We start from the raw sequence: 17611 nt of genomic DNA, 5'->3' as shown, positions 1-17611 counted from the left end.
AAAATGTCAAACCTTTTCTTGAGGGAAAATGTATTGCATCAGAGAATACGTATAATACATATTTTAAAAACATGAATAATTAGTAGGAGCTTTGAGGTCACTTTGATGGATGAGAGAACCTGACGTCCAGAGGCGTGAAACTAAACACATTTCTCACCCATTTTCCAGAGAATTTGTCTAACAATTCCCAGGCAGGCAGGTCGCTCTCAGTCACTCAGCTGCCAGCTCTCGGTGACAGCCCAGACAGCGGCCATGAATTAAAGACGGCAGCGTCACTGCGGCAGCGGAGGACCCAGAAATAGGCCCGGCTTGACCTTTTGTCTGACCCGCGTTGAATGATTCAGACATTTGATTTTCTCCCCTCTTCTGAGGTGTGATTGGCCATTTAAGTGCGGAACCGGAGCAAGTCAAACAGCCAAGCGTCGTCCTCCTCCTGAGGAGCTCAAAGTGAACCAACACAACCCGGCACACGAGGGAAATCTCGACTCCTCCAGATGGAGCACAAGGTTTATCAGTCGAACCTCATTTGAAGTGCAGGTCGCACAAAAGTGTTTGGGTCCTACTTTCCCGACGGATGAAAACTAAACATTCAAATGCAGGTGCACTCGGGACATTCTTGTAATTTAATATCTCTTAGTGAAACTGCTCGGCTGCATCACCGGTGGAGTGAAGTACCTTTTGCTTGTGTCAAATCAGATCGAGGGCCATTTGGGAACTCCTTTAGCATGAAACTGGATCCACACGTCTACCCACTCAGACCACTGCTCATCACTCAGGGAAAGACAAACCCATCAGTTTTGTCTCTTTCACTGACAGACTTTTTGTCATTAAGTACAGCGTTTTAATACAATTAAAACAACGATTGTTCTTGCTTAGATTAATGGATGATTCATTACAATTCTGTCGTCCAAAATGTATGCATGAAGAGCTTTCCTCCAGCTGATTAAACATCTGTCCTAACACGAGTAGGCACCATTTTAAATATTGAACCCATTCTGTCTCACCTAAAACTGCACTCCTGACATATTATTGTCACCCAGTGCTAAGTTGAATATTTGCATTGGACTATCCAAATATTAAACACAACCCACATTTTTATACAGATAAACTGAAAAGTAGTTAGGGTACTTAATGTATATTAAACAGAAAGATTTAATGAAAATGTCTCCTTTTGGGATGGATTTGGCCAATGGAGATGTTACTTTAAGTAAAAAAAAAAAAGATGAATTATAAGCACATCACGTAGGTGCTAAGCTAAAAATTCACGATTTATTGACTACGTTTCAAACCAAATTGGGTCAGGTTTAAATGTTTGAAACAAAAACCTGCATCAACTTATTACAACACAATATCGACATGATACCTTATAAAGTATCGCATCATGTCCTGTTATTGTTATCCTGATGTTGTATTCTATTCTAGTCTATTTGAGAGGAAGAAGACTGAACCCAAACAGTAAAGTTGAAGGCCATAAAACCAAAACAATGAGCTGAAAGACGCTACAGCTCCATAGACCTGCGGGGTATACAGCAGAGTCAGGTAATAATCCTCACCACGAGTGGTGATCCATTGTTTATGTACAAATATTGATGAGCGCAGCTGCAAGGTTCGTTAAAACGTCTGCAATGCTTCAACAAAGAGGATGAATCGGGAGAGTCCTGCAGTATCGCCAGCCAATCACACTGGTTGTTTCTGAATAATGTTACAAACAGCTTCTTTCATAAGAGCTGGGTGTGGAGTGTTTTTGGTGGATTAGAGGCAACTTTGCCAGGAGAATGTCCCTAATGTATTTTGCAGACTACAGTGGTCAAATCAATTAGTCGCAAAAATAGGAAAATACCTCCCGCTATTAGATTTGCAGCATCGTTCCCTTGACTTGCTTCCTCCCAACAGTCATTCTGTCTCCCTGCTGCACTGAGAACTGGTCTGGAGTATTAATCAGCATCCCCCTAACACGGAGCAGACACATTACTGCGTTAATCACAGCCGAGATAGTATAGATTCATTCTGGTGCTCGACTCGCAGCCTTCAGAATCCTCATTACCGTGTTTTTGTCCTCATTATATACCCTGGCTCTGCAACACAGAGGTAACCTTCACACTGACCTCTTTACAAGCACCGTATGATTTGAACCGAAGGAAACAGTTGTGAAAAGGGCCGTTGAACCTCCCTTGTAATGCCCGAGGATGCTGTGTCACGAGCATTGAAGCTCAGGTATATGGCGAGGGGAGAAAGTGTTATGCACTGCTACTGTATATACAAGTGGGGAAATTATTTAACCAACATATTGTGCGTCATACTTTTTACAGCTGACAAGTCTCCAAGGAGTAAAAAGCCTCTCCTGAAATGTAATTTAATTTAGATTAGTGGGTAAAAGGAGAGCAGTCCTCACAACCTTCCCTTGCCTCTCTGGTGGCACTCTTCCTCCTTAACCCAGAATATCTTCCAGGTTCACCTTGAATCGAAGCAGGCAAGAGAATAACGAGATGGATCGCCTCGACGCGTCTATCTGACACAGTTCTGACTTCCTTCCTCTCAAGAGCCGCTGACATTTGTCGGGGGAAAGACACAGAAGCGCAGCCAGCCGCTTTGCTTCCCACTCCCTCGTCTCAATAACCGCTCGAAGCCAACACACTCCTCCGAGCATCTGTTGAGTCACAGAGAAACATCGCACTTCGTCTGTTATCACACCAGCCGTGGCAGCATCCCAAGCCAGGAATACACAGCCTGCTTTGTGTCGGAAAGTCGGTGCTTACTCTTTAAAAAGGCTGCAACTTTGAAATTAACTAAAGAATCGTATATATATATATATTCCCCGTGCATTTTGAAACACAGCAACACTTCATGAATAGCTTATCAGTCTACAAGGCCGCAGCAGCTGTGTGGGTTCAGTGCAGCTGAGAAGAGGTTGCTTAACACTGTGCTCTGTTTATCAGTTAGAATCGATAGGCATATATCACATTCAGCGACAGATGATAGCGGACAATCTTGACGTTAGACCAATTACACTCGCGTCGAATGCTGCAGCTGTTGAGATTATTAATTTAGGACAAACAGGCTTTGCAAACAACACACCAAATGCTCACTTATCTCATCCTGCGCAGCCATGTGCACAAAGAAGGGCCGTGTTGCACCATAAAATCTCAACCAATAAGTAGTTTGCCGTTTAATGGATGAGTCGAAGCCTTTTAGTGAAATATAGAAAAGCACCACATCCAAAGTGTCAACACAGTCTGAAGTGAAGGCCGACACTGTAGCTGACCCTTCACCAGTTCAGTCAACATGACGGACGTCCTAAGAGATAAGAGAAATGCACTGCGACCTTTGCTGAGACACCACGGCGGGAGTTTTATTTGTTTTGGCAGTCCTATTAGTTTTGTATCCTTGTATCGGTTTTTACTTTAACAATGATTAGGGTTTAAGACAGCCTTCAAGTTGTTTAAGAAATGAGAGTTTTCATTAATCAGAAGTGTCTGCTTTTCAGAGCTTGTGGATATGTGGATATGTGGTCTGGTTGTGAGTTTACACAGTTGAATTTGAAGGATTTGTCCTTGCTAGAGCTCAAGGGATGGCACTGTTGGGCTGTTTTGGTCCAGAATCTTATATCTAAACAGCTATTGGATGGATTGCCATGAAATCTTGTACAGACAATCATGGTCCCCAGAGGATGAATCCTACAGACTTTGGTGATTGCCTGACTTTTCTTCTCGCGCCACAATGAGGTTGACATTTGCGGGGTTTTTCCAATCCTATTCTGGCACAGATCAACCAACTAAATGTGAGACCGATTAATGATTTGATATAAATACACTTATATTTCTTCCATTTCCCTCCTTTCACATAAACACTTCTCAGCCTCAATGTTGTCTTATGTAAACTATAGTAAGCTCGCTCCCAGGATGAACCACATAGAAATGACTGCTCTCCTGGGACAGACAGGGAGCGTCCCAGCAACTCAGGAAATAATACGACAACACAAACCACACAAATCATATGATGAAAACAAAGCACCACCAGTGAAGCAAGATGTCTAAACTCCCTTGGATATACACCACCATCATAATCCACACAGTTGTAAAATGCCCATCCTCATGTCAGAGCACATTTCAATCCTCTCAGATGATTTATAACCACTATAAGATAGGCGGCATCACCACTCAGTCCTGATATCTATGGGAAGACAGAGGTCCGCGGCAAAATAGATAAAGCTCAGCAGACTGTGAATCAAATATAACTTGTCTGGGTATATTAGAAGATGGCTGCTGATAGCCAGCCATAATGAAAAGACCCTGCAGCACAGCCTTAAAGGACAACGTCTCCATGCACATATTGGAGATAAGCGAAGCCGTCACATATCTTTATCCATCAATACACACATGGCACTCTTTCCTTTCAGTCATTTCTAGAGCGGGGTTTAGGTGAGCTGAGAGAATCCTTTGAGTCTGTTGCAAATGCTACACGAGGCTTTTAGTAATCAACACGATCAATATGGTGCGATTAAGTATTTTTTCATGCAGTCTCACTTTTGAGAAACATTATACGAGTCTGAACGCCCTGTTCTTGCTAGATTTGTGAATGCACTATTAGAATAGGGCCAACACTCTGGTGGGAGTTGGATTGACATCTTCATTTCATTAAATCCCAAAAAGCTATTCAAAACTTAATAACTTGTGGTTTATTACGATTGATATTTCTGTATTTTAGCTGTTCAACAAACTTGCTGGAAGTATTTCTCTTGCTAGCAAAACATGTCAGTAACTACAGGGTTTTCAGTGGTTGTTATTGGGATTCAGGACGCTGCCAAACCTCTGCAAACAGAAAAGAGATGCTGATCAGAATTTTAACAACCGGCCTCATAGCAACACTGATTGTAAAGCGCTAGAGTGTTAATGCGCAACCAAATCAATTTCTGCAAATTTCCCATTGGCAGAGTGCTCTCCGGTAGTCAATTAATTATTCAAATGATATTCTTCCTATTTTAGTGTAAACAGGGTATTAACCTTAATGCACTCTTGAAATAAAGCTTAGTGGAAAAGATTCCAATCCTCGATTTAATGCCATCCTTTTTCCCCTCTTTCATCAGAAGAAAAACTTTACACAGCCTTCCAGGATGTATTTTATGACATAATTAACACGTTACAGTGTTGTTAGATTTGTCAAACACCTCCCACTGGTAGCAATACCACCCTTTGGCTAATTCTCAAGCATGCTTTTGAATTATGCCTGGCTTCAAGGCACTGGTCTCAAGGCTGGTTGTTGAGTCACGCCAGCATGAAAGCACAGAAAAGGTTTTTATCTCCATCATGATTGGATTTAACTACCATCTCATGTAACTATGTGGAATAATAGACTGGATTACCAAGATGTTAGCTGATCAAAATAGATCATTTAGAAAACTCAGTTGGTAAACTTTTAGCTTTAGCAAAGGCTAGCCGTGGCTATCTCCCCTGCTAAACTAGATACATCTCCATGATCTCTCTGTGACGATTCTGGATACTGTTTTCACAAGAAAATTGTTTATTTAGTATGGTAAAACCGATGAGATTCATTCTTACTGTGACTCAATTTGACCAAATATGTGGTTAAACCCAATATTCCCAATATCATCTTTTTTTGTTTGTTGCACATTACCACTTACACAAGAGCTTGTGCATTAAAAAGTCAAATTCCGTGAACTCTTAATAAGTGTGGGCGATTGCTGAAGTGCATTAAATATTTCAAAAAGGCTAAAGAGATGACACTCATTTTCAGGCGCTATGAAATTGAAAAGTTTCCATGTTTTTAGTCTCATGCACAGGGGACAAATTCACACCACCGATTACATTTTTTTTGCAGCTCAATAATTTCCCAATCAGAGCGTGCAGCTGCAGACTTATTTCTCCCCGTCTGACTTTCATGTGCTCTCAGACAGGCAGGACATGAACACCCACACACAGCACGCTCTCGCTGTCTCTCCACCACACAAACACACCCATGCATATATATATGCACTGTTATTAGATATATAGATAATAGATATACATGACAGCAGCACACCTTGATCCCAAGCTTTCCAATGACACAGCGGAATCCGCAGTGGGACTCATTAAAAACAATAACCACCTCTAACTCCCAGTCACACGCCGACAATGGAGACCTCTTCGGCACACAGAGGAAAAACATGCTGAGAATTCAATGAGAGAAATGCACTCTGGGAATAAACACTGACTCATTCACAAGTATTGTACGCATAAATTAACCAATTAACAGTATAAGAGAAAAAAAACCATGTGTCAAATCACAAGTTTTGTCCTTTCTATATTATGTTAGCTGGCTTTATAGCCAATAAGATTATACGTATGAATATAAAGAATAAATAACTAACAGTGGATAGACACGCTCTGCTTCTAAATATAAAGAATATGCTGCAGCTCGGTGCCTGTATGAATCATCACAGAGCAGGAGTGCCAACCTGAGACCTATATTTGGCTCTCATTATAAAGTTTATACTGTCATGTGGTCTGACTGCAGATCCTGTACCAGTAAGTGTGATTACAGGTGTAAATTGGAAGTGGTAACACACACACACACACCTGAAACAGTAAAACGAGGGCCTCTAATCACTTTCTGTCTAACCAAAGGACACAATTATCCCAGTGGCTTCTCTAATATGCCATACTTTGGACATGCGCCATACTTTTTCAAATAACAGTGTAGTGACTGAGGCAAGAACAAATCAAGGGTAATGACAACACAACCGGGCCTGCAAATGGAACAGGGCTGCATGAAAGATGCCCCTTTCTTGAGGAGGCAAAGGATATCATTAAATATAGAAGTGGATTTAAAAATGTATGTTCCTTAAGGGCATGTGTAGAGTCATTTCTATGGGTATAAAAGCCATTAAACCCATATCTAACATGTATTATTGTAGTTATAGTGTATCAATCTGCAGGCAAAACTCGTTATTGGCTGCAAAAGTTGTCGTTTTTCTTGCAGTGTTAAGTGTTTTGATGAAACTAGCAGTTAAGATAAATACCGTGGTTCATTACATAAGTCTCACAGTAAACATTTCATGCATTGGGCCTTGATAGATTATGTAACTTTTTCCAGTTGGATCTTCAGATCTCATCCAAACAGCCGCACCAAAGCACAAACACAAGTTTAGGAAATAGCAAGAAAAGGGCGGTGTGCAAATGATAATACAATAAACTATAATACAAAACAACTTTTGCAATGTGTGTTTAAACGACCCAGCTAAACCGAGCCACTCAGGTGGATTTAGCACCCCGGGCAGTTTATACAACACTTGGCCTAGAATAGGGTTATTGATTTGTAATAATAATAACGGGACAAAATTAAACACAATTGCTTACCAAATTTTCTGTCAGCGAGTGCAGGTGAGGAGCAGAGGCTGACAGCCAATGCAGCGAAGAGGATGGGACACCACGGTGAATCCATGCCGCTGCTGCCTAAATACAGAACTACTAATCCATCGCACACCTCCGCTAACACACCATGACTAACGCCGACTCAGGGGTGAGCTGCTCGGACGACACTCGGTCTAGAGAGGCATGTTTGAGGAGAAACGGGGGAGAGGGGGGGGGGGGGGGGGATTAAATGAAATACCGCTAAATGGCAACACAACACAGGCGTTGTTTCAGCACCACAAACGGCAACCAGCTTCACGGAGGAGCCCCTCCTAAGTTTCTGACGTCAAACACACACACATGGTGAGGAGGGATGATGCGCGCAGCTCGAAACAGCGCCCTGGACGCATGGATGAAAGAGGGATGGATGGATTTACTGGATGATCACCGCCGGAGAGCAGCAACACAAGAAACCCGACACAAAAAAACATAAGGAAGGTTACATCGTATCAGCTTGGCTGAGAAAAATAAATGTACCGTTGCAGATTTTGATTTTAGGACATTTTACAGCAAAAATGCCAAAAATACATAAACCTACATGTTATTATAGTCTTTTTTGGGGGGTGATTTATTATTATTATTATTATAGTGATTTTTAGAGCATGAGTGCAACCAAACCAATACCTTGACATACACAAATATACCAAAACATTTGTTTGGATTAATTGGCTCATCTTATTAACTTGACAAACATAAAATGATTCCACACACAAATATAAACACACACATATTCATCCATGTATCTATATCCATCTCTCAGTGATATACTATTAGCGATAAAAATACATAAACTACAAAGTACCACTCATGAGTCAATATAACTATTATAGTCCCTTTAAACCCTGTTCTAGTGATGTTAGAGTACAAGTGCATCCACGACATTTCCTTGAGCAACATGTTACCGGAGAAGTATTCTGATCATTTACTTGAATACAAGTATCAATACTACAATGAAGATATATTTCATTACTTGTAAATTCTGTATTCAAAGTCTTACTTGAGTAAAAGTACATGATTTAGCTGAATTTACTTAAAAGTATATAAATTAGAAGTACAGTACTTGCTAAGCAGTTTATGTTTACTTTATATATGTATACTGCTGTGTAGCTCAATCTGTGACAGTGCAACATATTCTATAAACTGATGTTATGTTTTGTGTGTAAAATCTTAATCTGCAAGTATAATAGCCAACAGATTAATGCAGTGGAGTAAAAGTACATTTGCCTCTGAAATGAATCAAGTACAAGTACCTCAAAAATGCTCTTTAGTACCACACTTGAGTATATGTACTTAGTTACTTTCCACCACAGTAGATTACATGATCAACTGACCAAATGTAGTAAAAGCAGCCTCTTAAAAATGAGACTTGCAATCAATCCAACACACTTATTTCAAAGAGGAATGAATAATCAAAATGTTATTTACGTTCTGCAGAACAGTGACATCACACATTGACTGAAGTAAAACAGCATGCGAGTTCTGAGTAGGAGCCGCTCCTCTTTAAGAACAAAGAGAGGAGAGAAGATGATTCATTGCTTGTTTGTTATTACTCAGCAAACCGCTGTGCAGCCTGAGAAAGAAATAACCATCAAGTTCAGGTTGATTGATGCAGATCGTTTTATTCTACAGGTGACAGACCAACAGATACATGACCATAGATAGTGAGACATGAAAAAATATATGTATTTTATATGAAATTGTTAAAAAAGAAGAATAATTATTCTTCTAAGAAGAATACCACTCAATCTAAGAAAGTGTATTTTCAATGCACAAAGCCTGAGAGACGAGACTTGAGCAGTGTGCGCCGTCAAGAAATAAATAAACAAAGAGAAGTGGAGCCAATCTGGGAAAACATGCGAACAGACAGTCACTCGTCCCCAGCTTCAGGTTTCAATCCAAACCATATTGATTTTAAAAAGCTCGGTCAGTGGAGTTGAAATATTTAATTGTTTGTCATTCTCGTCTGCCAGCAACTGAAAGTCTGTACAAACAGCACAGCAGACATTATGCTGCTCTCCTCAGCTTCATAAAACACAAACGTGAAGCAGATATTACAGGTCGACTCATAAATCCAGAATTTCATTCAAGGTCTTCACAGAAGATTCATAAATAAGCCTGTGGGAGGAGGGGAAGGTTAGTCATCACATACACCAAAGATCAATGACTTTATTTATCTAAAGAACACATCACAAGTGTCTCGTGTCCCTCCCCTCTAACCTCTGGATGTCTCTGGCGTCTTCAGATGCGACTGCGTGTTTGTGAATCTGCCGCTGGACAGATGTGGCGGCGCTCTTCAAACCCGCTTTAGACTGCCCCGCTAAAAGTGTCACATATAACAAACTGTGATTTATCTTTACGAGCAAAACATCATGTCTGATCTGCTCTTTTTAAATGACTCCAATCTAAATTCATGTCACGTAAACTCACTGTGGCTTATGACCGCCAAGACGTGCAGGACGGCGGCCATCTCATTCAGACTGCCGATGGCCTCAGAGTCGCAGGACGAGCTCACTTCTGTCAGAAATGCCCTAAAGGACACGTTCAACAACAAAACAAAGCTATATGTATTACATTCAGTTCAAGCACATGTATTAAACTAAACAGAAGGAACAGGTTAAGCTAAAAGCGGAGGGCACGTTCATAGTGCGAGTAAGAGGAAGTGGACGGAGGATGTTCACCTGGTAAGAGAGGACGATTTGAGGATGACAGACAGCAGGACGCTGGACAGAGGAGGCATGTCCTCCACTGACTCTGGGGTGATCACCTCTTCAGGATGGGTAATCTAAAAAAAAAAAAAAGCGCACAGCCGCATTCATCATTGCCTTGAGTGATTTGCTGGAGAACGTCATCGTTCAGGTCGCCCAGGACGTGTGCGATGTATATTGGTGAAAGACAAACGCTCCGGCAGGTCGGTCGAACCTTCTGAAGCAAATGTCTCTTCTCCACGACGATGACGGCGAAGAGAGTGGAGAAGACCCCGCAGAGAGGAGCTTTGTCCCAGGTCTGTGCCGCCTGGAGGAAGTCCGCCAGGCCGGCAACGGCTGACTCACACAGCTAGAGCACAAAGAGGGAGATATTCTTAACACGAGAAATACAAGAATGGGGAAAAAAAGTCTAAAGGAGAAAGCTGTACGGTGCTGGAATACTGAGAGCAACCCAAGACCACTGCACAGTTTGACAGCCTGTTATAAAAAATAAATAAAAAAACATCTGATGTATCGACAACTAGAGCGAAAACAGCTGGTGTGAAGTAAGAAATAAACAAGTGTAGTTTATGTACAACATACGGTAGTGACAGAATAAATAAATCAACACACTTGGAGTCTGCGTACCTGTTTTCCCTCCTCTGGTTCCTTCCTAAGACGGCGAGCCAGCAGCTCTACAATCTTCTGGAAGATGTTGGCCACCACACCCAGAACAACAGTGGCTGCGTCTTCCTCCTGCTCCTGAGCCGGGTGGTGGTTGATGTCCTCGGGTGCGTAGCCGTCTGCCACCTCCTTCAAAACCAGCAGCACCGCAGGAATACACAGGTAGCCTGCCTCTGGACACACGAGGGAGAATACATCGTCTGTAAAGAAGCGTGATGCTGCAGGACCGTTAACCGTGTTCTAGCACCCTCGCTGTATGTTTCACTGTAAAAGACATTTGAAACGCTCACCTGAGAGGAGGGTGAGCGAGCACAAGTGGAGGATTTGACCCTTGAACGTCTCGTCGGCCAGACCCACAAGTAGAACGTCTCGGCACACCGACAGGAAACTCTGGTGAAATGCATCATCATCATCATTATCACGATGAATGGAGAGGAGGCCGAGTTATTGTGGAGCTACGTTTCAGTAAAACGTTGGTTTCTACTGCTAGCTGGTGGCCTGCAGGAGCTGCCTACAGCGTTAGTGAGACGGGCACTGAAACAGGTTTCTGTTCAGCAGCAGTCATGTGGTGACAGGCGGGAGAGAATAATGTCACAAATAAAAGAAAATAAGCCCGTTTCAGTGCGGCGGTACGAGCTCGAGCCGGCATGCACACGAGCGTGTGATGAGGAGCCTAAATGTACCGAGCTGAACCGAGAGTCCTGGAAGCAGGAGGCAAAGAGAACTCAATGTTTTGTATAACGACACAACTGTGCCGCCAACAGCCGCGGTAAAGAGGCTATTAACAAGTATCACAAATATATTACGATTGTCTTATACCGAGAGCTCGTGGGTTTCTATTTGAGGTTGTCACATTTTGTGGTGAAATAATGACCAAACTATAATTCACTTCAACACATTTTTATGTGCAGCTGTAATATTCTATTATGACAATGTACCCACTAAAATCACACTGGAGAAGTGTGTCTCAGGTCTCTTAATGGAGATCACACACACACACACACACACACACACACACACACACACATTCTTCCCCCCCCCCCATTTGCCCAAATTAAATGCCGGTGCTTAATGCAGACCCGCACATTCAGCAAGTCATTCCGGCTTCACTAATTACAGTCGGGCAAAGCTCAATATAATATCTGCCCGACACGCGTTTGTTCCGGCTCAATTAATCCTTTTAGTGGGCGTTTCCCAGTCTACAGTCTACAGTCTACTTAATGTTTACATTAGTAACAATAGAGCTCACCTCAGTTATCTTTGCAGCAAGTGGCTGCAACTTCTCCTCCTTCTCCTCCTCATCATCATCATCGCTGGTACGTTTAGCCAGGAGGGGCAACACCCTCTCAGCTACCCACGCTGCCACGTGCTCCAGAGAGAGCAGGTAGTCTCGACCCTCTGAGGACTGGGACAGAAACAAAAGGGCTTCATCTTTTTAAAAGCGATCAAACGGGATGAGAAGTAATGGCTGCAAAACGTAGAAACTCACGCTGTGTTGCAGATGTGCGCCGAGACGTCCGTGATGCATGAAGACCTTCAGCGCCGTCTCCACACCGGGACTTTTGGGATCTTCAGTGGCGGAGCTGAGGTGAGTGTTCAGCACCGACTGTTGGGACAGATATTGAAAATACATTCATCTACTCTCGGTATAAATGCTGAAGATGAATGTAGTCGAGCAGGGGAACACACTCGGGTCTGTTTAAACATCCAACGTACCCTCCAGCTTCCTAGAACTGTATGGAGCTGCTTCAGAGGTCGAGGACCAAGAGCCAGGACTCCCTCCCGTGTGAGCGTGTGGCTGAACAGGTACTCCAGGTAAGCCAGGGCCAGGTCTGGTTTGGCCTCCACCGTCACCTGGATACGCACCTTCCGTTTGGTGTTGTCCTGAAGTTAAAAAGGAAGAAGACTTTTACAAAGAGCGACGAGGGATGCTCACGGAGAAGCCCGACACGATAATTCAGGCCCTTCGGTGTCTCGCTGACTGACCCCTTGCTTGGGCAGAGCCTCGGCGAGCCAGTCGGTGACGAGCTCCAGGATGTCAGCGGCCTGGCCCCAGCTGCACATGCAGTCTAACAGCTGGCCGTACTGCGCTGGCACTGCTCCCGAGTCCATCCTCCTCAGCCTGGACAGGACGCCACAGCTGGGAGCGGGATGAGAGAGACCGGCTTAAGACAGCGAAAACAACAACAGCGGAACGAGAGGACGAGGAGATGCGGCTGCAGCTTACCTGAACGTGGGAACTGCAGCCGGGGGCATAAATGAGGCCAGCTGTATGAGAGGAACGGTACATCGCTCGTCCTGGGAAACACAAAGCAAGAAGGTTTTAGAGTAACACTTGTTAATTGATGGAAGAAAAACAACACGGTGGGAGGTTGAAGTACCTCAAAGGCCTGGAAATACTTGGCCATGACATTTCCAAACTTGGCAAAAGTGTACTTCCGGGCCTCTTCGTTTTGTTTCAGGGCCTTCTCAACACTCCTCCACAGGATGACCACGACCTCCAGCAGACTGGACACGACAGCCATGTCTTTCCCCAGCAGAGGTTCCGCCTGCTGGGATCACAATCATGAACTCAGACACGCAGCATACGTTTCCATCTCATCTGGATCAAATATGATCAAACAGAAACAAAGAGGATTCAAGCAGACAAACTATGTAGCTACAGTTACCTTGAATTGTGTATTTTATCGTGACTAAATACCGTTAATATCAACCTGTTGTATGGATTTGCCCGTTCCACGGTTCATACCACATCTTTCCATGTCAAAACACATGAACTTAGAGATGAAACTATTAGTTATAAGGTTGAATTTGTGGAGATAAAGTAACTATCTTCATTGATTGATGTCTCCGTCTTACTGCGCTGCTCTCCTTGTTGCTGTCGTTAACCTCGGACAGGTCACAGTCAGTCTGGATACAGCTGTTCACGACGCGGCGAATGGCCAACATCAGCTTTACTGGAAGAGAAGACAAAACAATGAACGAACTGCGAAATGCAACAGTTCGTTTTTTTTTTTTAATAAGGCTTCCAGAAACACAGCGCTGACTTATGTTGGTGGGGGCCGTGTGTTTGTGGGCGTGCTGGTAGAACTTCCTGGCAGCCATGGGGTTCATCTGGATGAGGGTGATGCAGCGGCAGCACCACTCCCTCTCCGACTCGTTGACGGGGAGGAAGGACTTGAAGAGCAGATCGACGATGCGCTTGGAAACCGAATGGGAATCGACAGCCAGACGGGCCAGCAGGTGGTCCATGTTGCACACGTCCCAAAACTGGAGAGCGGTACACAAGAAAACCTCTTCGTACACGTAGACTTCATTGCTTGCACCCGTCTAGCTACTATGTGTATTTTAGAGACAGGTCATTTCTGTTCCAGATAAATGTCTTCCCCCATCTCAAGTAATACGTTTCCCTTCGTTGTTCGTGTGGGGAATACCGAGTGCACTTTTACAGTACCTTGGCAGCACGCACCGCCTTGACCTTGATGAGCATGTCCAGGAAAGCTATGCGGACTTTCTCAGCGTTGTCATGAAGGCTGTACTTGAGAGTCGGCAGGAGCTTTTCCAATATTGGATGGCTGAGACTGTTGTCCAAGACAATAGTCAGACACTGGGGAGAAGATTACACACAAAGCACAAGTCATTAAATACCCCGAGTACTGCCAGTAAAACCAGTTGTCCTAATGTGTGCAGTTAAATAACGCTGACAGTTTGGCATCACAAAATCGGGACAAGAATTTAACTTTAACTCCCCATGTTGATATCTTCCAGGACTAGACACTGACCTTGAAGACTGAGCACCGGACGTCCGGGGAGCTGCTGTCAGCCGCCAGCTCCATCACCAGCTTCTTCAGGAAGTCTGCGATGATTGTGGGAGGGAGGAGCTCCCAGCACTTGGCCAGGATCTTACAGACCCCCAGAGTAGCGTTGGAGCGCACGGTGGGATGAGGGTCATCAAGGAGGCCCTGAGGATGAGACGCGGGCGGTTGTAACAGCGCCACTTTAAAGCTCAGTGTCCGTGTGTCTGTGTATTCGGATGTGTTCTCACCATTGCTATGTCCAGCTGCTTCTGAATGGCCTCGTCTATATTCTTGTCGTTCTGCTCCGGGTCGTGGACTGGGAAGGCCTCGGTGAAAAGCAGAGTGGCATTTGCGCGCACCTCAAAGTTTGGAACCTGAAGAAAATCAAACGGAAACACATTAGACTAAAATACTAAAAAAAACTAACTAGTAATGCAGTTAGAAATCTGTATCCGTACATTTAAAGCTTTCCAGAGAATGGGCTTGTAGAGATTACAGAGCATCTTGTCCACCTTGTTGCAGCCTTTCCTTGAGTGGAAATAGCTCACAATCTGCGTATGAGAGCAAGGAGACCACACAAAGTGAGCATACTGTGCACAACATGAGCTTAAAACAATAAACGAAGCAGCTAATGAGTCCACCTGGCGGACTTTGGCGTAGACGGGAGACGTTCTACGAAGGAAGATCGCGTTCTGCATAAAATCCTGAACGCACGAGCTCTCAATCGTCTCCAGGAAGTCCCCGCTGGCCTTCTTCCATGCTCTGAAGTAGATCTCCATGATGTGAGTAGTCATGGTCCTGCACAGGAGGATGTACGGGTGAACGAACATGGAGATAACATGGACTACAAATCAAACAGAACAAGGCAAGCGTCTTACTTGCTATAGAACTCCAGCTGGTTTTTAATGGTGCCGTGAATAACCCAGATGAAGTCGACGTTCCAGCTGAAAAGAAACACCAGGAACCGCTTTCCCTGTGACAACACACACGCATCATCAAAACACACCACGATAAGATACAAAACAGAGACTCAAACACACACACACACACACACACACACACACACACACACACACACACACACACACACACACACACACACACACACACACACACACACACACACACACACACACACACACACACACACACACACACACACACAGCGGCTTAACATCGCTCTACTCACGTCATCGTTTCTGATGTAAGTAGGACGATGAAAGCACTGCAGCAACAAGTCGATGATCTGCTTGTTTTCTTCCGACGTGTAGTCCAAACTCAAGAGCACATCGTGGAGACTCCAGACTCTCTGGATCTCAACACCCTGACCACAGAGAGAACGCATCAAAGCTACTCAGAAGAATAGAGAGCGATAACCTAAAGGCCCAATGAGGATTGATTTGATGTACAACTGAGGACATATACTGACGGGCTTCTTCAAAGTGAAGCTCTTCTGCAGAGAGATGAGGAAAGCCGTGCGGCCAAACTGTTCCTTCTCCTTCAGGCCTTTCTTCCACCAGGCCTCGCACAGCGCGTGGACGTGGAGCTGCAGAGGAGCCTCGGAGACCGGCAGCGACACCAGAACCTCTGAGGGGGAAAGACACAAATTGATCCACCTTGAAGATACAACAATTTAGCAGAGAGAGAAAAATCAGCGAGGACACCGACCGTGAAGCCTGCGGATGATTTCCAGAAGGGCGCTGTAGGCGTCGCCGCCTTGTAGGACCTTTATGGACACGTCAGCCACTAGTGTCACGCCATCCACGACGGCCATGACATGCGTCTGAAGGAACAAATAACAGCGGATGTCCCGTCAGAATATACAATTGTAATGACATCAAAGTTAATGTCACAACTTGTACATGAACTCACAGGGTCCGCAGCCGACTCCACCTCCATGCCCTCTTCCCTGCCGTCCGCCCAGCGCTCTGGAGGAAACTCCTGCAGGACGTCCTGAAGGAGGGAACCCAGTTTTCCCCAGAGAGTCAACCTCTGGTCCCTGGGCATCTCCTGCACCACCTCCTCCACATCGAAGGGCTCCGCTTTGTCCTTCTGCGCAGCGACACAGACAAGGAGAGACTTGAGACACACTGACATGATATAAAAACATACTACCACACGACATCTTATTCCCAGCAGTAGAGGACTTATAGCAAATTATATTCCCAAAGTGTACCTGTACTACAGTTCACACTCGGTATATTTAAGGTTCCTCTGCATGTAGTTGCCGGTTGTAGATCATCTTAAAACTGTTTGTAGTCAAATTCCAGATTTTAGAGTTGTTGTTTTAACTTCATGGTCGTTTTGGAGGCTGCAGATTGTAGTTTTATTTTATAGCTTTATACCGAGATGTGTGATCATATTCAGTTTATTTCGTCTAGGAGATGATGGCTCTGAAGGATTCATGGTTTTATATTTAGTTTACGTTTAGAGAAGTTACACTCTCTCTCTCTCTCTCTCACTCACACTCACACACACACACACACACACACACACACACACACACACACACACACACACACACACACACACACACACACACACACACACACACACACACACACACACACACACACACACACACACACACACACACACACACACACACACACTCACGTGAAGCTGGATGAAGCGGAGGAAGTCCTCCACATGTTCCTTACAGGCGGCCTCTAGAAACGCTTCTCTCTTGGACATGTTTCCGATAACTGTAACAAAACCAAAACAAACATGGCAGCCCGTTGGTCGTTACCGTAAAAAGTGTTAACTTACAGAAGATAATTTCACTTTGTCCGTTGGTACTTAAAGTATTAAGACTTATAAATCATGAAAGTATGAAATATAAACCAATAGCTTCTTCAGGTACCTTCTTATTTATCAGTGTGTGAGCCGCTGGATGACAGCCTCCTCATAACAACAGCGAACCCGCGCAAATTTGGATTCCGTGCGTCATGACGTAGCGCGTCTACTTTAAGTCTGACGTGTAATTGTCGTTTGCTTCCGCCGCCACTAGATGGCGACACGTCCCTGCATATGTTTTACA

At 44.2% G+C, this 17611-nt stretch overlaps 2 protein-coding genes across 2 annotated transcripts in view; both read right to left on the bottom strand.

The window, feature by feature from the left end:
- Positions 1–7437, bottom strand: part of ptprn2 (protein tyrosine phosphatase receptor type N2) — a 109142-nt gene extending 101705 nt beyond the window's left edge. The window contains exon 1 of the mRNA XM_076080735.1: positions 7353–7437. Coding sequence (XP_075936850.1) covers positions 7353–7437 — 85 coding nt within the window. The remainder of the gene's footprint in view (positions 1–7352) is intronic.
- Positions 7438–9005: 1568 nt separating this feature from the next.
- ncapg2 (non-SMC condensin II complex, subunit G2) lies at positions 9006–17272 on the bottom strand. The gene is made up of 26 exons (XM_076080707.1): positions 17188–17272; positions 16444–16623; positions 16240–16354; positions 16001–16158; positions 15761–15895; positions 15450–15544; positions 15213–15369; positions 15030–15122; positions 14820–14945; positions 14557–14736; positions 14229–14381; positions 13822–14044; positions 13634–13731; positions 13156–13326; positions 13002–13072; positions 12761–12914; positions 12491–12658; positions 12264–12380; positions 12024–12179; positions 11065–11164; positions 10739–10947; positions 10326–10460; positions 10085–10188; positions 9834–9934; positions 9624–9723; positions 9006–9521 (listed from the first exon to the last, which is right to left on the bottom strand). The coding sequence occupies exons 1-26, from the start codon at positions 17263–17265 to the stop codon at positions 9470–9472; spliced, it is 3429 nt and encodes a 1142-aa protein (XP_075936822.1). The 5' UTR covers positions 17266–17272; the 3' UTR covers positions 9006–9469.
- Between the last annotated feature and the right edge of the window lie 339 nt (positions 17273–17611).

Source organism: Anarhichas minor, unplaced genomic scaffold (genome assembly GCF_050575085.1).
Source record: "Anarhichas minor isolate MPS153535 unplaced genomic scaffold, ASM5057508v1 ptg000074l, whole genome shotgun sequence".
Classification (NCBI taxonomy): domain Eukaryota; kingdom Metazoa; phylum Chordata; class Actinopteri; order Perciformes; family Anarhichadidae; genus Anarhichas; species Anarhichas minor.
Note: the sequence above shows the minus strand (reverse complement) of the source record. Positions and strands in the feature narration are given on the sequence as shown.

Coding starts and splice junctions, on each gene's coding strand:
- ncapg2 (XM_076080707.1), bottom strand. CDS start 17,265: ATGTCCAAGAGAGAAGCGTTTCTAGAGGCCGCCTGTAAGGAACATGTG. Junction 16,624..17,187: donor TCCGCTTCATCCAGCTTCAC/GTGAGTGTGTGT, acceptor GTCGCTGCGCAG/AAGGACAAAGCGGAGCCCTT. Junction 14,382..14,556: donor TCCGGTGCTCAGTCTTCAAG/GTCAGTGTCTAG, acceptor TCTTCTCCCCAG/TGTCTGACTATTGTCTTGGA.